Source organism: Procambarus clarkii, chromosome 76 (assembly GCF_040958095.1).
Source record: "Procambarus clarkii isolate CNS0578487 chromosome 76, FALCON_Pclarkii_2.0, whole genome shotgun sequence".
NCBI lineage: Eukaryota > Metazoa > Arthropoda > Malacostraca > Decapoda > Cambaridae > Procambarus > Procambarus clarkii.
In genome coordinates, this window is record NC_091225.1 from 14,678,585 (window position 1) to 14,705,449 (window position 26,865).

The following is a 26,865-nucleotide window of genomic DNA, read 5'->3' on the forward strand; positions in this document are numbered from 1 at the left end:
GGACCTAGTCTATGGAACTTATTCCCTAATGACTTGAAAAGCTGTCCAACTTTTGCCATATTCAAAAATAAAACCAAAAAGTACCTAATTTCATCTTCATAGTTTTCTACCATGGGCTTTATCTTCACACTGTATCTAGTGCTACTCAATCCCCCAATATTTGTACCTAAGCCATATTACTTTAACATTGTAATCTTAGATATTATTTGATATCATGGTTGTTGTATTGAGTGCATTTTCTACTGCATTATTCCTTAAAACTTTTCCTCGAAATGATCCTCATATTGTGCTTCAGTGAACCAATGTATAACCCTGAAATGCTATTCTCATGTATCTAGTAATCCTTGTTTCTTTATTGTGTATTATTCTGATATGCTTTTGTGTCAATATTTCTTCAAATTACCTGTAAACATTTTTGTTGATTTTACTGTAATTATTTTACTTAAAATTATCTGTACCTGTAAAGAAAAGCTATAAAATACCTGGTAACATTTTTTATCAATTTTACTGTTAATTTATCAAAAAAAAACTGCTAGTTTAAAGACTTACCCAAAACGCTATGCGTGCTAGTGGCTTTACAAGAATGTTAATTCAACTTATTTTCTATATTCTCTGTTAACCTCCAGTGTAACTTCTTGTATAAAAATAAATAAAAATAAAATAATAAAAATAACAAAACTATTTATGATGGGTTGAAGCGACGATTGAGTAGTGCGCAAAGCGTCCCTCACCTGTGACGTCACAGCGTCATCCGCCGCCAGGAACATCAACAAAGCGGTCAGTTTGTGGTCCGTGCAGTCAGCAAGAAGACAAACACTTCATGCAATCACGCAAATATTATCGTAAGTAAACACTTATATTTTATAATATTATTAGATTCTGGTGCTGGCTATAGTGCTGGTGTATTAAGAGGTGAGGAGCAGTGGTGGTGTATTGAGAAGTGAGGGGCAGTGGTGGTGTATTGAGAAGTGAGGGGCAGTGGTGGTGTATTGAGAGGTGAGGGGCAGTGGTGGTGTATTGAGAGGTGAGGGGCAGTGGTGGTGTATTGAGAGGTGAGGGGCAGTGGTGGTGTATTGAGAGGTGAGGGGCAGTGGTGGTGTATTGAGAGGTGAGGGGCAGTGGTGGTGTATTGAGAGGTGAGGGGCAGTGGTGGTGTATTGAGAGGCGAGGGGCAGTGCTGGTGTATTGAGAGGTGAGGGGCAGTGGTGGTGTATTGAGAGGTGAGGGGCAGTGGTGGTGTATTAAGAGGTGAGGAGAAGTGGTGGTGTATTGAGAGGTGAGGGGCAGTGGTGGTGTATTGAGAGGTGAGGGGCAGTGCTGGTGTATTAAGAGGTGAGGAGCAGTGGTGGTGTGTTGAGAGGTGAGGGGCAGTGGTGGTGTATTGAGAGGTGAGGAGCAGTGGTGGTGTATTGAGAGGCGAGGGGCAGTGCTGGTGTATTGAGAGGTGAGGGGCAGTGGTGGTGTATTGAGAGGTGAGGGGCAGTGGTGGTGTATTAAGAGGTGAGGAGAAGTGGTGGTGTATTGAGAGGTGAGGGGCAGTGGTGGTGTATTGAGAGGTGAGGGGCAGTGCTGGTGTATTAAGAGGTGAGGAGCAGTGGTGGTGTGTTGAGAGGTGAGGGGCAGTGGTGGTGTATTGAGAGGTGAGGAGCAGTGGTGGTGTATTGAGAGGTGAGGAGCAGTGGTGGTGTATTGAGAGGTGAGGGGCAGTGGTGGTGTATTGAGAGGTGAGGAGCAGTGGTGGTGTATTGAGAGGTGAGGAGCAGTGGTGGTGTATTGAGAGGTGAGGGGCAGTGCTGGTGTATTAAGAGGTGAGGAGCAGTGGTGGTGTATTGAGAAGTGAGGGGCAGTGGTGGTGTATTGAGAGGTGAGGGGCAGTGGTGGTGTATTGAGAGGTGAGGGGCAGTGGTGGTGTGTTGAGAGGTGAGGGGCAGTGGTGGTGTATTGAGAGGCGAGGGGCAATGGTGGTGTATTGAGAGGCGAGGGGCAGTGGTGGTGTATTGAGAGGCGAGGGGCAGTGGTGGTGTATTGAGAGGCGAGGGGCAGTGGTGGTGTATTGAGAGGCGAGGGGCAGTGGTGGTGTATTGAGAGGCGAGGGGCAGTGGTGGTGTATTGAGAGGCGAGGGGCAGTGGTGGTGTATTGAGAGGCGAGGGGCAGTGGTGGTGTATTGAGAGGCGAGGGGCAGTGGTGGTGTATTGAGAGGCGAGGGGCAGTGGTGGTGTATTGAGAGGCGAGGGGCAGTGGTGGTGTATTGAGAGGCGAGGGGCAGTGGTGGTGTATTGAGAGGCGAGGGGCAGTGGTGGTGTATTGAGAGGCGAGGGGCAGTGGTGGTGTATTGAGAGGCGAGGGGCAGTGGTGGTGTATTGAGAGGCGAGGGGCAGTGGTGGTGTATTGAGAGGCGAGGGGCAGTGGTGGTGTATTGAGAGGCGAGGGGCAGTGGTGGTGTATTGAGAGGCGAGGGGCAGTGGTGGTGTATTGAGAGGCGAGGGGCAGTGGTGGTGTATTGAGAGGCGAGGGGCAGTGGTGGTGTATTGAGAGGCGAGGGGCAGTGGTGGTGTATTGAGAGGCGAGGGGCAGTGGTGGTGTATTGAGAGGCGAGGGGCAGTGGTGGTGTATTGAGAGGCGAGGGGCAGTGGTGGTGTATTGAGAGGCGAGGGGCAGTGGTGGTGTATTGAGAGGTGAGGGGCAGTGGTGGTGTATTGAGAGGTGAGGGGCAGTGGTGGTGTATTGAGAGGTGAGGGGCAGTGGTGGTGTATTGAGAGGTGAGGGGCAGTGGTGGTGTATTGAGAGGTGAGGGGCAGTGGTGGTGTATTGAGAGGTGAGGGCCAGTGCTGGTGTATGGAAAGGCGAGGTACTGTGCTACACATACAGTATATAAAAACAGCATAATATTTTAATCACAAGCAGGGTTTCCTAATGGCTCCTTGAGACTTATGTGCAAAGTACTTAACCCAGTTATAAGTTCCAAAGGAACATCAACATGTGTGTCATATTATTAAACATCTCTTTAGAAAGCTGATTTATGTTATTTCTTAGTGTTCACTACTACTAGGTAATGATAAATATATATCTCACTGATATATTATTAATTATATTCAGCTATTGCAGATGATTTTGATGCTGCAAACCGGAGATGCATAGCTGCGGAAGACACGTCTGAAGTGGAAACTTAAAACGAAGCTTCAGATATGAAGCAAAGAATGCCAAGAATAACAAATGTAAGCATTGAAAACCTAGTTCAGTAATGAAAAAATTTCACAAAATTGACATACTGTGCATTATTTCATCTCATTGTCAATCATATTTAATGATTTTTTTTTTATGGAGTAATCTTTGCTATGTTGATAGTGCTCGTTGTGTGTCTGCAGGTGCATTCATTGTGTGTATGATGCCTGGTGTTAAAGTATTATTTCTTACTCGTTCATGCTCTCATTTAGACGTTTGGCCTCGATGAGGTTCAGTCTTGTGACTGGTGTGTGGCACGTTTCTGTTGAAATGTAGTCTTTTCGAGACTACATTTCAAATATTACCTAACATACATGGCTACTCCCTCTCCTTGTCTAATATATCTATCTGTGTGAAATAGATTAAATCCATTTTTTTGATATTCATCTAATAGTTCTCTATTTTCTACATTCGTCCATGTTTTGGTAAGTGCAATAATATGTATTGTTTCATTGCAGATAAGAGATTCCAGATCGTTCCAGATTTCCGAAGTACTGAAACGCACACCATACAGGCTTGGTGGATCTCGGTGCAAGGTAAAATAATTTATTTACTTGTACAGTATATATTTTTAGCTAATTATATAAAATCACAGTACTTAATTTTATCAGTGTCAGACACAATTACATCTTACTCATAAATACTATTATATATCTCACTTGTGGTAACATATACACACATTAAGTGTATTATGTAGCATTATCTGTAATCAACTGATTTTCAGAGCTGCTCATTACAAAATACTCTTTTAAAAAAGTGTTTCTTAACAATAGGAGCATTTCATTACAATATATCCATAATCAACTATATCAAACCCTATTACAGATAAAACCAGTAGGTATTCTACTGTATTTTATCAAACCCCTATTAGAATAATAGATCTTGTAATGATTTTGCAAAAATAGTGCCATTTACTATTTTTAAAATATTAAAAAATTTACCGATATGGTGCATTCGGATGACAAACCAAATTTTTCACTTTTGACAATTGAGCACCTGCTACATCCAGATTCCCGGGAGGAAAGGAAGGACGATCTTTGGAATCATTACCTAAGTAGACAGGAAAGCTCATTTATCAAAATTAACATTATACATATTTTGATCAAAATAGAAAATATCACGGAAACTCCGAAACTCGGAAAAATCCAGATGACATCTATAAACAAATCTCCTTTTCCTAGTTCTGCATCTCTCCTTTGGAATAAATTTTGTTGTGCCTTTATCATATATTTCACAAAACTTGACATACATCTCATTTACTTCATGTCCTAACAGCAAGTGTTTGTCAAATTCCTTAAGGAAATATCCGAGTTCCCCATAATGACTTTTCCACAAATCAGGTTTTTCAACTGCTTCAAGCTTATTTTCTAACAGATTATAATGCATTGCATACTTTATTCCCAAAAAGACATGGTCACTTTTACCCAAGGGAGAGAGGTACTGAATGATAAATATCTCTTCCTCTTGTAAATATAACATCCAGAATGGAGGGAACATCCCCTTCCCTCATCCTCGTAGCTTGTTTAACATGTAGAAACATGAATGTTTACAGGATGAGGTTTACAAATCTACAAGTCCAAAAATCCTCTGTTCTAGCTTAGCAAAGCTTAGCTTAGCCTACTATATTGAACTTTAACTTTATAACAAAACCAATCAAAAGGGTTTGCAATAATATTAGTTGAAAAATTCTACCAGTTTTTGTTTTTAAGTGTTAATAGTAAAAATGCTTATGTTTTTATTGTTAAATTTCAAAGTAATATCAGTTTGAAGACGTTTAAGAATAAATATGGCTAGGTCCCTTTAGTGTATAAATGTATATTATCCACCAAAAAATTCACACACACAAAAATTGTTATTTGTAACTTATAAACTTTTTCTAGTATGTGTCCTGAAGTAAATTTCTATCAAACCTCACTGGAAAATTCATTGGGGTTGTATGTTTATTGTTAGTATGATATACAGTCTACTGATCAATTGAACTAGGTACTATTTATCATCCGAATGCACCAATATGTCTTCATTCTTCCCAGATGAAGGAACTGGGTAATGTTCATCATCTGAATGCACCATCTGCAATGCATCATCTGAATCCTTTCCCACACTCATGACGCACGGGAGGTTTATCAGCTGTATGCACAATCCTGTGAGCTTTTATAAGTCGCAGACGATTGAATCCCTTGCCACACTCAGGATATTCACGAGGCTTATCATCCGTATGCACAGTCATGTGACTTATTGTACTGGAACGTTTCCCAAATCAACAGATAATTTTAAGTTGGCCTGGTTGGTCTGTGAGCTCGGTTTGTCCGGCACTTATAATATTAATATTTAAGAACATAAGAACAAAGGCAACTGCAGAAGGCCTATTGGCCCATACGAGGCAGCTCCTATTTATAATCACCCAATGCCACTCATATACTTGTCCAACCCGCGCTTGAAACAATCGAGGGACCCCACCTCCAGCACGTTACGCGGTAATTGGTTCCACAAATCAACAACCCTGTTACTGAACCAGTATTTACCCAAGTCTTTCCTAAATCTAAACTTATCCAATATTTATTACACGTATAATATTTGACTGGCAGTCTGTCCATGCAAGGATCTTGGTTTCTTAGATTTGCCAACAATTGCACAAGTGATTCTGTCTGTGCCGTCGGCATTCGCACACATCATGGCCAAGAGCCTGTCCTTGTTGACCTTACGTCCTGGCACACAACCCTCACTTCTCATTGCTAGAGATTTTTCTGGTAAACTCCTCCAATACAACCCAGTTTCATCTGCATTGTAAATTTGATACGAATATAAATTATTTGCCACAATGTATGCTCTTAATTTGTTTAAATGGTTCTACACTGCTTTCATCTGCACTCAATTTTTCACCGAAAATTTTCCTCTTCACAATATTGTGCCTACCCTTGAACCTTGCAACCCACCCTTCACTCGCTTCGAAATCCTTTATTCCAAGGCTTGCAGCAAACCTGCTTGCAGCATTTTGTATTTCTGGCTGCAAATTGTCAGGCCAGCTGTGCAGTGCTGAGCAAATCACTTGTACATAGCCTCATCCAACTGTACATGCGTCGAAGTTTTCATAGTCTTCCTACCACACCCTCTGCTAGTGCTTGCACCTTCACTTTTACAGGTTGAAATGAATTTTATAAGTTTCTCTTTTTGTTTCCTTATATCAGAAACAGTACTAGTGCCTATATTAAATTCCTTGGCAACACTTGAGGTCGACCGGCCGTTTTCACAAAGTTGTATAACACATAGCTTGTCCTTAATTGTTAGGACATCCTTCTTCCTCTTAACATCTCCAGAATGATTCATGCTGCTACCAGACATAGTCTTGGTCAAAAATGTTCAAAGTTACTATGAAAATAAAAAAGGTATTAAAAAAATATTTTACTAATGGTGCAGCACTGTGGTGTAACACGAGGGTAGAGAGCACATGGCTTGACCAGGCCTGGATGGGTCCAGTCGGGGCAGGGAGGAGACACGTTACGTAGGCCGCCAGCAGAAAAAAAAAACATTTTTGAATGAAACTTCAGCCTGTGCAAATTGTTTTTAGGAAACTTGTATGGTATTTTTTATTACATAATTACTAGTATTTCTTTTGACTTTGGCTATGATGAATTGTTCTAAAATCAATGGTAACTCCTGTACTGTAGTGTATAGGCCGCTCCCCCATCTAACCCTTATCCCCCCTGGTGGTCCCTCCCAATGCTCCCCTCTCTCTCGACACCACCCACCCACCCACCCCACCCCCTCCTACACCATGCGCCTCGAGCCACAGGCAAACGGGATTAATACGGTACGGCCTGCCTCATGGTTTTCATATACGGACAATTCCATGATTATCCGGCTGACTGTCTAGATAGTGTAACATCGGCAGCAAATTATCCGGCTCTGATATTTTATCCGGCTAAACCAAATACAAATACAAATATTTATTCAGGTAAAGTACATACATACAAGGTAAGATACAAAAGTTGATGGATTTATAGATAGAGCTAGTACATACAATGCCTAAAGCCACTATTATGCAAAGCGTTTCGAGCAGGAAAAACAAAGACTAAAACTTAACTCTAATTGAGATTAAAGTATAAATTGTGTTGAGAAAAAATAAGAAAAAAATTAAAAAGGGCAGGGGGAACATGACAGAAAAAAAGCAAAAATACAATTTGGTCAACAAACAGCATTGTATAAAATCGTAGATCAGAAATACTACAGGAACAACTGTGGACATCCTCAAGAGGAAACTAGATTGTTTCCTTCAAGGAGTGCTGGACCAACCGGGCTGTGCTGAGTATGTGGGCCTGCAGGCCTCTCACAAGTCAAGTCTGACCTCGGGCCGGGCTTGGGGAGTAGAAGAACTCCCAGAACTCCATCAACCAGGTATCATGGGTTGACATTTAGGGGTGAGATAGGTTACATTGAGTTAATTAGGTAGCACTTAGTTTTAATCTTAAACTGGTTGGGAGAGGTACATGCAGTCTTTAACATAATTGGGAAGGTCATTCCACATTCTGGGTCTCTTGATTTGTAAAGCATTTCTAGTTTGACTAAGTCGTACTCTTGGAATATCAAATAGGTATCTGTTTCTGGTGTGGTGCTCATGGGATCTGTTACAACCTTCTAGGAAGCTTTTAAGGTCCGGATTGACATTACAGTTCAGGGTTTTATATATATTAAATACACATGAGAGGATGTGCAGTGACTTAATATCTAACATATTCAGAGATTTGAGTAAGGGTACCAAGTGATGTCTGGGGCCAGAGTTAGATATTGTCTTAATAGGAGCTTTGTGTTGAGTAATTAGAGGACGTAAATGATTTAGGGTAGTAGAACCCCAAGCTCAAATACCATAGTTAGATAAGGATAGATGAGAGAGTAATAGTGTGTCACCATGGCAGGGCGAGGTACATAATATCTGATCTTAGAAAGAATGCCAACAATTTTTGAAACTTTTCTGGGGGGAGCCCCGTCGGCTCCCCGGAGCTTTACCGGCTGATATGCTAATGTCAGACTTTGGCATCAGTCATGTGTATGGAGTTCTAGGGCCTACCGGGGACCACGAGCCAGAACCTGGCCCCCTCAGAGAGGCAAGGGGAGCAATGGCCTATAGAAACCCCCGTGTGGTTGGAAGCATTCTATGTCTGCCATCGACCGGGTCAAGCATCCAGAAAGGTAAGCATTCCAAAACAAACCCCTATTCTGGTGAAAATTGCTACCTAAGCCGAACTAGTGGATAGAACTCTTCAACAGAAAACAAGGAAACTAGTATGACGTCATACGTCACCGCGCCGCTGTCTGCGCAGCTCCCCCCTCCCCGGGAGGGGGAAGTGGGAGCCCCAGACCTCCCACGCCGGCTATCCACCCATCAGTTCTTCGGCTGATGCTATAGGCAATGGTTATGTGCTCCGGCTCCAGTGGTTGTTTCAGCACTGTACCTAGAGTGTGGTGTCTGTTTTCTAGGTGGTGCGTGAGCCGGGAGTGATTCTTCAGTACTCGGGCTGCATGCGCCTAGGGTTCCCTTCCCTAGGTGCCCTGTAAGTACTGCCCTTGGGGCTGGGGCCACCTTCCACAAGTTCCTTGGGTCCTGCCCCTGCTTGGCCGTTTACTGCTTGGTTTTCGGCCGCTCTTTGTGTGCTCGGGTGTTCTGTCTCCCTTGTTCGCCTTAGAGTAAGGGGCAGTGTTTGCACTGGTGGGGCGCAGGGTACTGTGCAGCTTGTCTTTACCAATCTAAGCGGCCGGCTCTGTTCCGCTTGAGTACGCTGGCCTCTTGCGGGGTTTTCTTTTTCTTTTTGTTTATCTACCTGGTGGGGGGGTCTGCCTTCGTTCTTGCCCCTTGTGTCGCTTGTGTTCTGAGTATTTTCTGGTGGTACACCTGCTAGGTCCCCGTGAGTGTACACGTCCCGGGGGTTCAGCTCTTAGAAAGTTGTTTGGTAGCTTTGGGTGCCGGTTAGCAGTACCCTGCCTGGGATTACCTGAGCGCGAGTCCTCTTAAAGTAAACGCTCGGGACCCTGGGAAACCCCTGGGGGCGCGCGGGTCCGATGGATGTGACCCCAGAGTCCCCCCCTCGCTTCCAGCGAGTTTGAGGGTTGCTCTCACCCTTTGTCTCTGGGCGACTCTCTGTTTTGCCTCCGTCTGCTGCCTGTGGGGTCGGTGACACCTTCGACCCGGAGTCCTGTGAGTTTGGTTGCTCGTTGTGGCTCGGTTACCCAGTTGTGCTAACAAAGCGGGTGCGGGCAGCAGGGGCGTTGCACTTGAGCCTTGGTGGTGGCAACGTTCTCGTGGTTTCCTCCCCGGGAGCCCCGGGGCTGCCCCGTTGTAGTTCGTTTTGGGACTTGGGGGTGTTGGTTGCTTCGGTTCCATCCACGCCCCCTTGTCTTTCCCTTGGTTCACCCTGCCTGCATCCGGTTCCTTACCGTCTGTAGGTTCGGGGCGGGGTTTTTGGTGTTGAGACTCGGGCAGTCTCGGGGAATTCCCCTTCCGGGGTAGTGACGGGGGCATTTGAGCCTGTTCCTCCAGCCGTGTTGTATGAGTCTGCCAGTGGGCTCCCTTCCTTAGTGTTCTCACGGCTGCCCCGGTTTTCTGGTACGGCCGGGGCTTTGGGGGAACGGCTCGGCCCCAGGGCCTGTCGTGTAGGTTCCCGGGGCTGGGGAGGGGCTGACTTGGGGGGGGGGGCCTTGGCCCCGTTAGACCCCGTGGGGGTTTTTATCCCCCTCTAGGTGGGGCTTGTGGTTACGCGGAGTGGGGTCTTTCCTCCCCACTCGCCGTACGTGCTGTTCTAGTCCGGACAGCTGCATCCCAACGGAAGGGATTATACATCAACGAGTGCTTGACCAGGAACAGACAGCAAATCCTCTACCGCCTGCGTCAAATCCGTCAACAAAACCCAGATGCGATTCATCAGTGCTTCGTTAGAGATGGTCTGATAAAGGTGAGAAAAACCGCAGAGGGCAAAATGTTTACAATTACTAGAGAAGAAAACCTCAACACTTTCCTCTCCCAATGTGGTTTGTCTCACCTTATCACTCCCAATGAATTAACTTAATTAACCCCCTGTCAACTAGTGGGGCTAGGTATCCTAAGTCTCCTTGGTTCATTTTCTGACTTAATTTTTAACTTACTCTTACCTAGTCATTTACCGAAATTATTTAATTGAGTGTATTAAGTAGTTCTTCAGGTCTTTTTAATTATACAGTCATTACTGAACTATCTATAGTTATTAATCATTAGCTTAAATTTGCCTATGTTTATTATTCAACTTTTCTTTGATTTCATTTATTACCTAGGTTGCCTAGCCTCGCCATGCTCCCTTACTCCATTGTACCCCTGGCTTTGCCTGCATCTCAAATTGCAAATTGTAACTTACAGTGTACCTGAGAGTACTCGTAAGCAATCTACCTCATTTTTTCTTTTTTTTTTTTCATTTTTGCTCAATTTGTTTTTTTTGTATTGCTTAGTCTTGCTTATATTTTTTGTTTTGTATTTCTATATCTTGTGTTTTGTATAGTCCATGTTTACATGTTTTTTCTTTAATCTCATTAACTGCCTAGGTTGCCTAGCCTAGCCATACTCCCTTACTCCATTGTACCCCTGTAAGCCCCTTTTGTGTTTGTTTTGTACAGTATTGTGTATATATTTTTCCCTATTTTATAGCTTATTTCTACTTATTTCTGATTCTACAATCAGCTTTTTTTATGCAGTCAAGTATAGACCCAGAACTTAACCTCTTATCCACTATCTATGACAATAATCACTTTAATGATCTAAATTGCAGATATTTTGCAGCACATGATGTAAACAATGTATTAACTCATAATCACAATATCTCTGTAATCAATTTGAACGTTAGATCCCTAGGTAAACACTTCGATGATGTTAGTGCCTTGATTGAAACTATTGGCAACAAATTCTCTTTTATTATACTTACTGAAACATGGTTGAAAGAGGATACTACTCAACTCTTTAACATGCCTAACTACTCAGCAATTCACAACTGTCGTCAACTTCAGAGAGGTGGTGGCACTGCTCTTTACTACCACCAAGAACTAACATGCTTAAAAGAAATTAGAACTAGAGACTGCTATGGGGAGTATATCTTCGCCAGCTTCAGAGTCAAGGGTGCCGAGTCTGTCCTGTCTGTGGGTGCAGTCTATAGAATTCCCAACACTGATGTGTCTGTATTCAACTCAAACCTTAGAAATCTAATACTTGATAACAGACTGAACAAAAACCACCTAATTATCGCAGGGGACTTTAATATTGACCTCTGCGAGCCAGAACACCCTACTGCTGTTAGCTTCCTCAACTGTATGAATTCCTGCTTCCTCATACCCTTAATCACTAGACCTACTAGAATCACTGATAGCACTGCCACGACTCTAGATCACATCTGGACCAACATAACCTCTCCGCTTACTTCAGGTATAATCACCGATAGCACTACAGACCACTACCCCACATTTCTCTTAACTAACATTAGCAAACCACCTCTAGAAACAAGGGAGTTAAGCTTTAGGCTGCACAATGAAACTGCTATAAACAATTTTATAACTGCTGCTGATAATGTCAACTGGGAGTCCGAGTTCGGTAACATAGGGGACATCAACCTAGCAGTGCAATCTTTTCTACAAACAACTCTTAGCCTTTATAACACCCACTGTCCTAGGCTTACAAAACAAGTCACAAGCAAAAGGCTTAACAATCCTTGGCTTACAAAGGGAATACTGAAATCCATTAACAAAAAACACGACCTTGAGAAGAAGTATAGATTAGGAATTGTCTCCAAAGAATTCTCAAAGAATTACTCATTATTGCTATCTAAGATAATTAGACGAGCCAAAACTAAATACTACGAAGATAAATTTACTCAAATAAAGAGCAACATTAAACAAACTTGGAGCACAATTTCACAAATATTGGGATCAAAGAAATCTTTAAATAACAAACCGACTCTCCTGTCTAATAACGATGGTCAGCTTTCAGCCTCTGATTCTGCTATTGAGTTCAATAGGTTCTTCTCTTCCATTGGTTCATCCCTTGCAAATGATATTCCATCTTCCAGTACTGACATTAAGGACTATCTTACAGGTAACTATCCACAGTCTCTGTACCTAAAGCCTATTAACTCCACTGACGTCAATGAGATAATCCTTTCCCTTAAAACCAAGTCTGGTGCCCTTGAGGAGATACCAACTTTAATTTACAAAAAAGCCTCCAGATCTTTAGCCCCTGCTATTGCTTTGCTCTTCAACAAGTCACTTGAACTCCAAACCTTTCCAGATATTCTAAAAAAAGCGAGAGTAACGCCTGTCCACAAATGTGGTGACCCCACAGATGTTAACAACTACAGACCTATATCAATCCTGCCAAACTTGTCAAAATTTTTTGAAAAACTTATATATAAGCAGCTTTACTCATATCTAGCCAAACTCAATATACTTAGCCCTTGCCAATATGGCTTCAGACCCAAAAAAAGCACTAACGATGCACTTATTAGTATGCTTAACTCGATTCATACAGCTCTTGATAAAAAGGAGTTCCCTGTTGGGTTATTTGTGGACCTGCGTAAAGCTTTTGATACTGTCAACCACCATAACCTTCTTCTTAAATTACATCATTATGGAGTCAGAGGACACTCCCTACAATACCTCGAGTCCTACCTTACTGACAGGCTCCAATATGTTTCTGTGAATAATACAATTTCTCCCACCCTACCCATCAACATTGGTGTTCCTCAGGGCAGCATACTTGGCCCTCTCCTCTTTCTCATCTACATTAATGACCTTCCAAATGCCTCCCAACACCTCAAACCAATTCTATTTGCTGACGACACAACCTTCATTTACTCCAGTCCTGACCCTCTTGCTCTAAATGCCACAGTAAATACTGAGCTAAATAAAGTCCATCTTTGGCTAACTGCCAACAAACTCACCCTTAACATTGACAAAACTTTCTATATTCTGTTTGGCAATAAATCTTCTAGTCATATAAATCTCAAAATAAACAATACCCAAATTTGTAACAAATTAGATGGCAAATTCCTTGGCATTCTCATTGACCACAAGCTGAATTTCCAGGGACACATTCTAAATATATCAAAAAAAGTTTCAAAAACTGTGGGCATTCTTTCTAAGATCAGATATTATGTACCACGCCCTGCCCTGGTGACACTCTATTACTCCCTTATCTATCCTTATCTCAACTATGGTATTTGTGCTTGGGGTTCTACTACCCAAAATCACTTACGTCCTCTAATTACCCAACACAAAGCTGCTATTAGAACAATATCCAACTCTGGCCCCAGACATCACTCGGTACCCCTACTCAAATCTCTGAATATGTTAGATATTAAGTCACTGCACATTCTCTCATGTGTATTATACATATATAAAACGCTAAACTATAATGCCAATCCTGATCTTAAAAGCTTCATAGAAGGTTGTAACAGAACCCATGAGCACCACACCAGAAATAAATACAGTTTTGATATTCCTAGAGTACGTCTTAATCAAACTAGAAATGCTCTGCAAATCAAGGGGCCCAGAATGTGGAATGACCTTCCCAACCATGTTAAAGACTGTACCTCTCTCAACCAGTTTAAGATAAAAACTAAACACTACCTAATAAATTCCCTGTAATCTACCTCACTCCTCTATTGTCAACCCATGTCTGTTATTTTCTTTTTTTTTAATCAACACTGTTTGTCAACCTATTGTATTTGTGCTGCTTTTTCAGTCATGTTCCCCCCTTTTTTTATCTTTATTTGTATTTGTTCTCAACACTTTTTATTCTTTATGCTCAATTAGTATTAAGTTCTAGATATTAATGTTTTCTTGCCCGAAACGCATTGCGTAATAGTGGCTTTAGGCATTGTATGTACTAGCTCTATCTATATATCAATCCATTAATGTAACATCACTTGTATGTATATACCTTACCTGAATAAACATCTGTTGGACGTCAGCCCCTCCCCGGGCTCGGTTCCTTGGCCTTTGAGTCGGTTGGTTCCGTCCTGTGGGTGGATGTTTCCTCCCACCCCTTTTTTGGACGGTGTTTTTGTCAGGTTTCCCCGTTCGATGGGGTTCTGCGTGACTTCTGATCTCGGGTGCGCCTGCGCCTTCGTGTGCCTTCGGGACTAGTGTTGGCTTCTGTTCTCGAGGGTACGGGAAGGTTTTTCGCTACTTCCCGCGTTATTGGAACGTCTGTCGGCTCCTCGAACTTGTCACCCTGTTGGGCTACTTGTCACCCTGTTGGGCTACTTGTCGCCCTGTTGGGCTACTTGTCGCCCTGTTGGGCTACTTGTCGCCCTGTTGGGCTACTTGTCGCCCTGTTGGGCTACTTGTCGCCCTGTTGGGCTACTTGTCGCCCTGTTGGGCTACTTGTCGCCCTGTTGGGCTACTTGTCGCCCTGTTGGGCTACTTGTCGCCCTGTTGGGCTACTTGTCGCCCTGTTGGGCTACTTGTCGCCCTGTTGGGCTACTTGTCGCCCTGTTGGGCTACTTGTCGCCCTGTTGGGCTACTTGTCGCCCTGTTGGGCTACTTGTCGCCCGGTTGGGCTACTTGTCGCCCGGTTGGGCTACTTGTCGCCCGGTTGGGCTACTTGTCGCCCGGTTGGGTTCCTTTTTTGGGCTCTTTGCTTCTTTGGCCGGTTTTATTGTTCCTGCTTCCTCTTTTGGCTACTTTTCTCGTGCAGTAGACCTGGCTGGCGCCTTCCCGCAGGGAGGGTGTGCGGTTCGGCCAGCGAGTTATGCGCATGCGCCGTGGAGTTTGTTTTGGTCTGGGCGGTGTTTCAGTGCTGGTGTTTTGCGCCCTTTTTTGCTACAGTGCTTCGCCTCTCGTTCTTCTCCCTGGCTGCGGTATGTGCCCCTTCGCGCCGGGGGTGTCCTGGTTCCCAGTTGTGGGGAGGACACCGCGGTTTTCCCTGTGTCATGGGTGTGGACCGCCTCCTTCGCCTCTCTCTGCTCTCCTGCGGGTCCGGCAGGGTCCGGCTCTGGCGTCTTCACCTGGTGGTGCTCCCAAGTTCTTCTGGGCACGGTTGAGTCGTGTCAAGTTCGTGCCACCATTCGCCAGGTGAGTTTCTGCGGTCTGGCGTCTTTTGGCCGGGCGCTGGATGCGGCGGTGTTTATATACCTGTCTTTATTTAGGTATACAGTATCCACTCAATTTAACGGCCTCTTTTATACCGATCTGCCGGTATTAACGACCGGTTTGGGAGCCCAGTATCTAGAGCCTGCTATACCGGTCTGCGGTCGATATTACCGACAGTCGGTATTGGGTTTGTTGTGGCATCAGCGTCCCCTCACATGGCGAGCAGGCCGCCACCGACCTGGATCGTCCAGAGTCATATATTACATCTTAATTTTCTTTTAAAATGATTCACTTTAATGAAGAAAATTGTAAATTATTATTAATAAAATATTTTGAAACAGTTTTTATTAAGCAAAAGTCTTTGTTTTCTTATTAAATACCTTTTATAGTATGTATAGGCACTAGGTATTTTTTTTCCCACGGACCTAGTATGTACTCCGCCGGGCCATGTGTTCCCATTGTTTACCGTGAACTCGCGCGGCTAGCTTCAATTGTGAAGGATATTACTGTACTGTAATTGTGATCTTTTTAATTTACAAAATGCCAAAAGTTACCCAAAGGAAGCGCCTGACGGTTGCACAGAAGCTGGAGTTAATTAAGAAACTTGATAAAGGATATTCTCATGCACGAGCAGCAGCAGAGTTTAACATCGGGAAAAGTACAGTAAGTGACATCAAGAAACAGAAGGATACTCTATTAAAATATGTGAGCACAACAGAGTGTGCTACTTCTGGTGCTGCATGTTCGAGAAAAACAGTAAAGTCTGGTCAGTATCCACAATTGGATGCTGCAGTGTATAAGTGGTTTATTCAGCACCGCACAATTGGCATGGCAATAAGATTTGAAGAGCTTAAAGTTGCAGCAAGTAAACTTGCCATTCAATTAGGTATAAAAGATTTCAGTGCAAGTGATGGGTGGGTTGGAAGATTTAAGGCTCGGCATAACATTTCAAACACCAAAAAAATTTCTGGTGAGGCGTCAAGTGCTGATCCCACTAATGTTGATTCATTCAAGGCTAAATTAAACGAGTACATTGTCAGTAATAATTTAAGCAAATATCAAGTATATAATGCTGACGAGACTGGGTTTATGTGGCGAGCTGTACCAAGTACATCCTTAACCAGTAGGATGCAGGAAAATATTCCTGGACGAAAGATAAGCAAGGAACGGCTCTCAGTCTTGCTCTGTGCTAATGCTGATGCCTCTCACAGGACAAAATGTGCCGTGGTAGGCAAGTCTAAAAATCCTCGAGCCTTTAAAAATATAATGCAGGCATTACCTGTAATATATTACAATTCTAAGAAATCATGGTTTAATCAAATAATATTTACGGACTGGTTTGAAAACCACTTTTGCAAAGAAGTCAGAGAATTCCAGATCAACAAATGTGGAATAAAGGCCAGTGAGGTTAAGGCATTGTTGCTGCTAGATAATGCCCCTGCTCATCCCATTAGCAAGTTAATTTCAAGGGATGGCAGAATAAAATGCATGGCACTTCCACCAAACACAACATCCTTGATCCAGCCCATGGACCAAGGTGTTATCCTTGCTGCTAAATGTATGTACCAAACAGCAATGCTTGAAGATGTTTTAGTTGTTTTACCTAGCGAGGAAGATGAATTGACAGGAAAGGATACAAGGGCTCAAAGAACACTTGAAAATCTAAAAAAGTACACAATCAGGGAAGCAATATTCCACTGGGCTAGGCTTTGGAATAAAGTGAAAGAAACCACACTAACAAATTCATGGAAGAAACTGTTAACAGAGAGGCCTAGATGTGAAGCAGCAGTATCTGATAGTGAATTCGAAGGTTTTGAAAATGAAGCCAATGATTTTGAAGGGTTTGAAGAAACGATCCGAACAATGTTGCTCCAAGCTGGTCAGGGTGTACAAGTGAATGATATCAATGAATGGTTAGAAAATGATTACGATCCTGGTTATGAATTGTTAACTGAAGAACAGATTGCGCAAAGTGTTCTCGGAAATGACTCTGATGACTCTGATGATGACTCGGACGATGTTGGTGAGGCTCTGCCTAGAGGTGTCGGATATCAGAAAAGATTGGAACAAGTTGAGGAACTCATTGAATATTCAATAAAAAGTAAACATGAGGTTATTGGAAATTTTTATGTACACCTTACAGCCTTAAAGCAATGTCTCAGAACGTTAGCCAGAGAAAATCAGATTCAGACAAAAATAGATAAATTCATGATTTCAACGGTTCGTGAAAAATCTTCGTCGACAAGCGATGCTGCACCCGTCGATGCTGAATTACCATCGACAAGTCATGGAGCATCCGCCAGCAATGAATGCTCTACAAGCCATGCTGCACCCGTCGATGCTGAATTACCATCAACAAGTCATGGAGCATCCGCCAGCAACGAATGCTCTACAAGCCATGTTGCACCCGCCGATGCTGAATTCCCACCAAGTCGTGACAAGTCATCCACTAACGATATAAAATATGATTGAAAGGCATATAAATTAGTGTAAAAAGTGTTGATAGAGTACAGTATTGTAAGTGTTAATGATTAATTAACCCTAGACAAAAAGATACTGTACAGTGTAAATATACAGTAGAAATAATTGTCAATAGTGAAGTAGAATTAGAACTCATGTGAATTAGTAGTAAGGCTAGCTGTTGTGTGAAGTGAGTGCCTGAAAATAATTGTACATATAAAAAAAGCGCTGCAGAGGATGACGTAATCAAAACAGCTTCGTAATCTTCAACTTCATTAAAAGTAAGTCAATTTACCAATTTTATTATAGTATTACAAGATATTAATTGTTTTTTTTCAACAAAAGCTACATATTAGTCTCTGCAAATGTATATTCTATCGTCAGCAGAGAAAAGGTGAGCTCAAAATATTTGGTCTTGGCTAGCTCTCAGTGACAAGGCTCGATCGCCATTGTTATGGCATGGCCGCCACAGCCTGTGTCGTAACATTAAAAGTAAGTCAATTTACCAATTTTATTATAGTATTACAAGATATTAGTTGTTTTTTTTCAACAAAAGCTACATATTAGTCTCTGCAAATGTATATTCTATCGTCAGCAGAGAAAAGGTGAGCTCAAAATATTTTGTCTTGGCTAGCTCTCAGTGACAAGGCTCGATCGCCATTGTTATGGCATGGCCGCCACAGCCTGTGTCGTAACATTAAAAATACATTACCTGCACTGTTCAGGGTAAATCAAAACACATCTCTAAAATTTTATTAAGACAATATTAACTCACTGATTGATACATGAAATATTTTTCAATACAAAGGAATGAATCAATTTTTTCCCACCCATCTGGACTTGATCAGAGCGTGTTCACACATCATCCATGCAGCAGCCAGCAACTGGCTTAATCGTCGGCCGTGCACTAAATTGGAATGCAATTACACAATGAACTTTATTTAATTTTAGTTATACAGTATAAAATATATCCTACCTGAATGTTACTTGAAAAATTACCCGACCCGACTTAACGTCGGAAATAACGGAGCTCCGTAAATAACGACTTGGGCTCAGCCCCATATAGGCTGTTAAATTGAGTGGATACTGTATTTTTGTACGACTGAGACCGTTCGCACACCAGTGACTGTCCCTTTATCACCCCTTCCTGTCCCCCTCATGTGCATGTCCAACCCATGCTGGAGTCATTCAGGGGACCCTCCTTTTTTTAATGTTTTGAGGTGTGGGGGTTGTAGGGTTGGTTCTGTACTCACCTGGTAAGGCTCCTGGCTGTGCTTGCAGGATTTGAGCTCTGGCTCTTGGGTCCCGCCTATCTGGTAGAACTTGCGGGATAATACCAGTGGAATGCAGTGGTGCTATTGGCACCTTTGGGGAACACTGTATTACCATCAGAGGTCTGTGCTTGTTACACGACCTACTTGCGAGCATAAGCCTTCTTGCTGGTTCGTCCGTGGACTTCCAGGACGCACTGGCCTGTTTTCGTATGGCAGTTCCGGCCCGTCCTGGTTGTGGGGGTATGTGGGCCGGTGGACTGCTCCTAGTAGCTGCCTGGTGGGCCATCCTCTGGCCGGTCTAGCCTGACCTTGGGCCGGGCTTCAGGTGTAAAAGAGCTCCCAGTACCTCATCCAGCAGGTATCGAGCGGGGTTTCTCCGCCGTCGGTCGCCTGGTGCAGGTTTCTGGGCCTGCAGGGTTTTGTCGTGTCTCCGTTGGCCCTGTCTGGGGTCTGCCTGCTCCGTTCTCTGCCTTTGCAGAGGGGAGTTGCTATTGTTATGATCTCAGCTTACAGGAGAAACGAGTCTCCCTCCTTGAGAGTTATTCGTCAAGCCTGACCTGATTAGAAGGTCTAGCAAGTATTGAGGTGATAACGCATATGTAAAATAGTTGGTTGGATATGTGTAACAGTTTAAGATTATGGGCAGTAAGTAAGGAAATAGATAAATGACTGGCTAGGAGATGTGGACATTTTGCTGGAGGCGTGAGGCTCGCTTCCGGAGGACCTTGACCTCACTTGAGTGCCAGACATCGCAGGGGGAAGCCGCGCTCCGTTTGAGCTCCCGCCAGAAGGGAACCCCTAGTGATATATCTCGAAGAGAAGAGAAGTGTGCGGACGTACCAGCTGTGGAATCGAGCTGGGAACGTTGTGGTCTCAAGTCCTGGTCGAAGAAGAGAGTATCAAGCCGGCCAGAAGCATTATTGTGGGCCGTGGGAGCGCCCTGACCAGACGCCGTCAGAGGGAAAGCGCCCTCGACCAATTAATCTGTGGTAAGCACGATATACGCCAGTTCATAGTGATCACTTGTAGTTGGTCGTGTGCCCAGCGACAGTAGCAATGTTTATTTATAAGTTAGACATGTTTTAATAAGGCAGAAGGCCTGAAATAGTAGAGTGAAGAGGGAGGAGCACGGAGCGACGTCCGTCCCCTCTGAGCGCTGGCGGACGACTGAGGGAGCCCGGCTCCGGATGGAGGAAGACCCTCCCAGTGAGTGAGGACCGCCGCCAGGCGAGGTGGAGTATGGACCCGCCCAAAACGGGGGAGTCCACTCTCACTGTATGTAGAGAACAGATAGAGGTTTGAGGCAAGCATATTGTGTGGTTATTTTTGTTTATGTGTTAAAGGGGAACGTTTTATTGGAGTGTCGATGGGTTGCAGGTTTGTCTTTGGGGAAGAAGTTGCTGAGAACTTCGAAGCCAGCAGATGATGTAGCTGATGAGACTCCAAGGTAGTGGAGCAGAGGACCTCGAGCTGTGAGGAGAAGCAGCAGTGAAGAGGAGTGTCACGTGCTTCTGTAGAGGTGGTGTAGCAGCCAAGAGAGCTGTGGAGGAACCTAACAGAAGGGTGAAGCACCGTAGTTGCACAAGGAAACTTCATGATAGCAGCCTGGAGGAGCTGCAGAGGATCCTGGTAGTGAAGCCCGGAAGAACCTAAGGATATTGGGGTAGTGAACTTCCAGAGGTGGAAGGGGAAGTTCTGGTGGATTACTTATAGGGAGTTGATAGTGTTTGGTTGTCATTAGCGTGCAAGACGCAGTGAGAGGTGAGTGACTGTTGGCATTCTTACGTCAAGGAGTTTTTTTATACTGAAGTATCAATGAACATTTATACTGGTATATGTTATTGCATTCAAATGCTGATTTTCTGTATATATATGTTATCTTGCTGATGGTGCAACAGTGTATGTAGACTTGATCAACTTGAGGAGGTTGATAGTATCAGGTGGTGAACCATGAGATAGGATACCACTTGATAAGCTGATAATAGAGTTTTGATGGTGTTGGAGTGCAACCTGATTGTGATATTATAGAGTATAGGATTCATTATTATTATATGTGTGTATGTATCGTGTATGTGCTTTGTCCAGTAAATGTATCCCGATTTGCTGGTGTTTGCCCTCGTCCTAGTGAGGCTTCCCAGGAGGTAGTAAAGAAGGAGAGAGAGAGAGAAAGAACCAAGAACCACTGCCGTGGACAGGGTAAAAGGTAATACTAATAAGTCAAAAAGGGGATTGAGGAGATCATATCACCTAGGGAGAGAGTGGGGAGTCACAGCGGCTCGAGTGGGTGTGTGCACGTGACAACGAGGCTAAATGTTGGAGCCGCATCCCCTAAACGTGTGACGTTGAGCCCCTCTCCAAGAGCCAGAAGCGCCAAGGGTGATCTCCTAGTATAAGCACTCTACCGAGTTGTGGGTTGGGTTGTCCGTAGAGAAGGATCAACGAAGACAACACCAACCAACCCACAGTCTATAACAATTTGGGGGCCTGTCCGGGATAGTGAACTGACACACCCACACCCTGTCCAAAAGTGGATTTGTACACCCTTGCTGAAATAGATAAACTGAGTGACCGCAGGTGTATACTCTCTCTCTTGGGAAGACTCACAGGACAAGATGGATAAGGTGCAAGCATTTGTGGAGTCAGGCAAGCCTGAGGATTTAGAAGGTTGCACGAGGGATCAATTGAAACAAATAGCAGAAAAATGTGGCATTAGGTTGAAAGCATCTAAAGTAGCTGGGATGAAGGATGAGATCCTGAGGCAGTTAAGAGCCAGAAGTGAAGCGGCAGAACAAGGAGCCCAGGAAGGAGCTGAAAGTAGAAAGGAGGATGATGGGCAGGATGACGTGAGATCCCAGGGATCGAGTAGGAGCAGCAAGAGTAGCCGCAGTAGCAGGAGTAGCCGAAATAGGAGCTTGGAGAGATTCCAGTTAGAGCTCCAGATGCAGCAACAACGAGAGGACAAGGAGAGACAGTTCCAGCTGGAAAAGATGAAATTAGAACTCCAGATGAAAAATGAAGCAGAGAAGGAAAAAGAAAAAACCAGGCTGAAAGTAGAAAAAGAAAAAACCAGACTGGAAATAGGAAAAGAGAAAGCAAGACTAGAGGTGGAGAAAGAAAAAGAGAAAACCAGAGTAAGAGAACTGAAGTTGGAACAGGAGAAAGAAAAAGAGAAAGCAAGGCTAGAGGTGGAAAAAGAAAAAGAGAGAACAAAACAAATGCAGATAGAAGCGAACAGAACCTTGGCTGAGCAAAGGATTGAACATGGGTTGCCAGAGAGCACCACCCAGGTATCACACCCAACAGATGTTAGGGTTAGGGAGAAGGACATTCCCTTGTTTGTGCCCGAAGAGGCAGAGAGCTTCTTCGAGCATTTTGAGAAAGTAGCCAGTATCAAGGAGTGGCCACAGGAGGAATGGGCCCAGCTGGTCCAGTTAAGATTGACCGGTGCAGCCAGGGAGGCATACACCCAATTGTCACTGGAAGAGTGCCAGGATTACGCCACAGTAAAGAGCAGCATATTGCGCTCGTTTCAGTTAACCCCAGAAGCTTATAGGAAGCGCTTCAGAGAGATGATCAAAGTTGGAGCATGTACGTTTGCTGAGACAGCAAGGGATCTGGAAAGACGATTCCAGAAGTGGATTGAGGCTGCTGGAGTTGGATCTTACGCTGACCTGAAGCAACTGATGGTCATGGAGAAGTTCCTGGAGATGATGCATCCTGAAACAAAGTTCAAGATCCAAGAAGCAGGGATAAAGGAGGTGAAAGATGCCGCAGATAGGGCGGATATGATTACTGAAGCGTACAAGAGCTTAAGGGAAAACAGAGTGAGAAGCGAGGTGAGACGCAGCAATGGCAGATCCAATGGAGTCTGGGGAGGAAGAAATTATGAGAGACCCAGAAGAGTCTGGGATGAGAAAAATTTTGATAAATGGGCAGATAAAAGTAAGTACCCTAAAACTCAGAAGAGTAGGTCGCGCACTTCGTCTGAAAGTGAAGATGGAGGAGCAAAACGAGAAACTAATCGTTATCCGGGAAATCAAGAGTCCAGTAAAGCTCCACAGAGTACGAGTAGTACGTCTGGCCCGAGGAACTCTCATGTGAGTGGGCAGAGTCAGAGCTACTCTGGTACATATAGAAGAGACTTTTCCCAGATGAGATGTTACAATTGTAACGGATTGGGTCACGTGATGCGAGATTGTCGGCAGGGCAAGAGAGTTGTGACCCTGGCCATGTGTGACCCCGGAAGTAAATATACTAATGTGTTCCGAGACAAACCACAGAAGATGAACTTAGTGAACGAGAGGTATAGGCCGTTCATGAGCAAAGGTTGGATCAGTGTAGGAAGCCAACCTGAGGTAGAAGTTGGTATCTTAAGAGATACCGGAGCTAATCAGAGCTTGGTTACGAGAAGCCTGATTGGGAATGATCGACGGTTAGCTGGCAGGAGTAAGATGAGAGTATATGGGTTATTGTCGGAGAGTGACATGCCCGTTTGTACTGTCTAGCTAAGGTCGGAATATGTGTCGGCAGAGGTGATGTTGGGAGTGTGCCCCGACATACCTGTTCCAGGAGTCCAAGTGATCCTGGGGAATGACTTGTGCGGGACAAAGGTGTTGCCAAGAGTCATAGCGGAGACTGTGCCAGAGGAGTGCCCAGAAGGCCACTGCACGGGTGGGACGCCTGAGAGTGTGAACCTGACTGACATCCGAGGAGATGAGTCAGGAGACCGCCAAGCCATTGAAAACCCTGTCTCGGTAGTGATGAAGGCAGAGGTGGCCGACGAGGGAGACACTGGAGAAGGTGAGACAGTGTCGATTAAACCGGTGGAAGATATCGATGTAGATATATCATGGCGGTTTGATGAAGGTCCAGCCCAGGAGAATGAAGTCTCGGTGAGGTCGAAAGTGAAGATGGCCCAGCCGAAGAAGAATCATGTGAAGAGAGCGGACCTGAGTAGAGCCCAGCCCGCTGAAATTAAGAGTCGGAAGGTGAATGCAACTGTGCTGAGTATGAATGAGGAAAGATGTGGACATACTGAGGACGGGAGTAGAGCGTCACGTTGTCCACGAGCACAGAGGCATAGGGATAGTGGAGTTAAGTTGTTTGAGATGTCAGGAGTCGACGTGTTTCACAGAAAACGTGGCGGAGGGATAGTGAAGAAGAGTAATAGCCGGGAAAATGAAAGGAGAAGAGACAGTATGTGTGGAGAGATGCTTACGAGCACACAAGGAGAGGTAAAGCGACATGTACGGTCGAGTGCTGTTGGATGTAGCACAGCGCTCGGAGAAGCTTTTAGGGAAAGAAGAAGAGTTGAAGGAGAAGAAATGGAGTTGTATAGAGGTGAAAAGTGTGGGAAGAGGATGATGATGCAAGCATGGATGGATAGAAGAAAGCCAAGGACTCGATGGAGGTCAAACAGGATGAGGTCTCGGATAAATGAGGAGACGAAAGGGAGAATCGTCGGTGAAGACGAGGGAGTGAAGTATGATGACAGGAGACGAAAGTATAATGGCAGTATATGGAAGTGTGAAGACGACAGAGGAGGTACAGACAGTAGATGTCTGACTCTGGACGTGAAGAGAAGAAGACGAGGAAACGGAGGGTGGAAACAATAAGTAGAGTGGACCGATGGAGTGCAGGCGTCCTAGGACAGCCTGGCCGAGAGGTGTCAGAGAGGTCAAATCGTTTATGAGAAGATCATGTTTCTGGAGAGTTGTGAGCCAGATGTTGCAAGGTGCAACGAATTAATTGTAGACTCTTAAGGGAGTATGTAAACAGACTAACCGGTCGAACCAATCGGTTGAAGAAAGAGACAGTGTGGTGGCGGATGTATTATCCCGAGCTTTGCCACTGGAATAACTCTCAAAAATAAGGGGAGGGGAGTGTTATGATCTCAGCTTACAGGAGAAACGAGTCTCCCTCCTTGAGAGTTATTCGTCAAGCCTGACCTGATTAGAAGGTCTAGCAAGTATTGAGGTGATAACGCATATGTAAAATAGTTGGTTGGATATGTGTAACAGTTTAAGATTATGGGCAGTAAGTAAGGAAATAGATAAATGACTGGCTAGGAGATGTGGACATTTTGCTGGAGGCGTGAGGCTCGCTTCCGGAGGACCTTGACCTCACTTGAGTGCCAGACATCGCAGGGGGAAGCCGCGCTCCGTTTGAGCTCCCGCCAGAAGGGAACCCCTAGTGATATATCTCGAAGAGAAGAGAAGTGTGCGGACGTACCAGCTGTGGAATCGAGCTGGGAACGTTGTGGTCTCAAGTCCTGGTCGAAGAAGAGAGTATCAAGCCGGCCAGAAGCATTATTGTGGGCCGTGGGAGCGCCCTGACCAGACGCCGTCAGAGGGAAAGCGCCCTCGACCAATTAATCTGTGGTAAGCACGATATACGCCAGTTCATAGTGATCACTTGTAGTTGGTCGTGTGCCCAGCGACAGTAGCAATGTTTATTTATAAGTTAGACATGTTTTAATAAGGCAGAAGGCCTGAAATAGTAGAGTGAAGAGGGAGGAGCACGGAGCGACGTCCGTCCCCTCTGAGCGCTGGCGGACGACTGAGGGAGCCCGGCTCCGGATGGAGGAAGACCCTCCCAGTGAGTGAGGACCGCCGCCAGGCGAGGTGGAGTATGGACCCGCCCAAAACGGGGGAGTCCACTCTCACTGTATGTAGAGAACAGATAGAGGTTTGAGGCAAGCATATTGTGTGGTTATTTTTGTTTATGTGTTAAAGGGGAACGTTTTATTGGAGTGTCGATGGGTTGCAGGTTTGTCTTTGGGGAAGAAGTTGCTGAGAACTTCGAAGCCAGCAGATGATGTAGCTGATGAGACTCCAAGGTAGTGGAGCAGAGGACCTCGAGCTGTGAGGAGAAGCAGCAGTGAAGAGGAGTGTCACGTGCTTCTGTAGAGGTGGTGTAGCAGCCAAGAGAGCTGTGGAGGAACCTAACAGAAGGGTGAAGCACCGTAGTTGCACAAGGAAACTTCATGATAGCAGCCTGGAGGAGCTGCAGAGGATCCTGGTAGTGAAGCCCGGAAGAACCTAAGGATATTGGGGTAGTGAACTTCCAGAGGTGGAAGGGGAAGTTCTGGTGGATTACTTATAGGGAGTTGATAATGTTTGGTTGTCATTAACGTGCAAGACGCAGTGAGAGGTGAGTGACTGTTGGCATTCTTACGTCAAGGAGTTTTTTTATACTGAAGTATCAATGAACATTTATACTGGTATATGTTATTGCATTCAAATGCTGATTTTCTGTATATATATGTTATCTTGCTGATGGTGCAACAGTGTATGTAGACTTGATCAACTTGAGGAGGTTGATAGTATCAGGTGGTGAACCATGAGATAGGATACCACTTGATAAGCTGATAATAGAGTTTTGATGGTGTTGGAGTGCAACCTGATTGTGATATTATAGAGTATAGGATTCATTATTATTATATGTGTGTATGTATCGTGTATGTGCTTTGTCCAGTAAATGTATCCCGATTTGCTGGTGTTTGCCCTCGTCCTAGTGAGGCTTCCCAGGAGGTAGTAAAGAAGGAGAGAGAGAGAGAAAGAACCAAGAACCACTGCCGTGGACAGGGTAAAAGGTAATACTAATAAGTCAAAAAGGGGATTGAGGAGATCATATCACCTAGGGAGAGAGTGGGGAGTCACAGCGGCTCGAGTGGGTGTGTGCACGTGACAACGAGGCTAAATGTTGGAGCCGCATCCCCTAAACGTGTGACGTTGAGCCCCTCTCCAAGAGCCAGAAGCGCCAAGGGTGATCTCCTAGTATAAGCACTCTACCGAGTTGTGGGTTGGGTTG

The 26,865-nt window shown here is 44.6% G+C and overlaps 1 protein-coding gene and 1 long non-coding RNA gene across 2 annotated transcripts in view; both read left to right on the plus strand.

Annotated features, from left to right (window-relative positions):
• Positions 1-712: 712 nt before the first annotated feature.
• LOC138357088 (uncharacterized) overlaps positions 713-26,865 on the plus strand; it is a 51,464-nt gene continuing 25,311 nt past the window's right edge. The window contains exons 1-3 of the long non-coding RNA XR_011224754.1: positions 713-842; positions 3,107-3,216; positions 3,682-3,759. This is a non-coding gene — a long non-coding RNA (uncharacterized lncRNA). The remainder of the gene's footprint in view (positions 843-3,106; positions 3,217-3,681; positions 3,760-26,865) is intronic.
• LOC138357087 (caldesmon-like) lies at positions 18,407-23,558 on the plus strand. The gene is made up of 2 exons (XM_069313635.1): positions 18,407-20,042; positions 20,431-23,558. The coding sequence occupies exon 2, from the start codon at positions 21,666-21,668 to the stop codon at positions 23,556-23,558; it is 1,893 nt and encodes a 630-aa protein (XP_069169736.1). The 5' UTR covers positions 18,407-20,042; positions 20,431-21,665.

Bases quoted from the DNA above. Each gene is read 5' to 3' on its own strand.
- LOC138357087 (XM_069313635.1), top strand. From the start codon at position 21,666: ATGGATAAGGTGCAAGCATTTGTGGAGTCAGGCAAGCCTGAGGATTTA.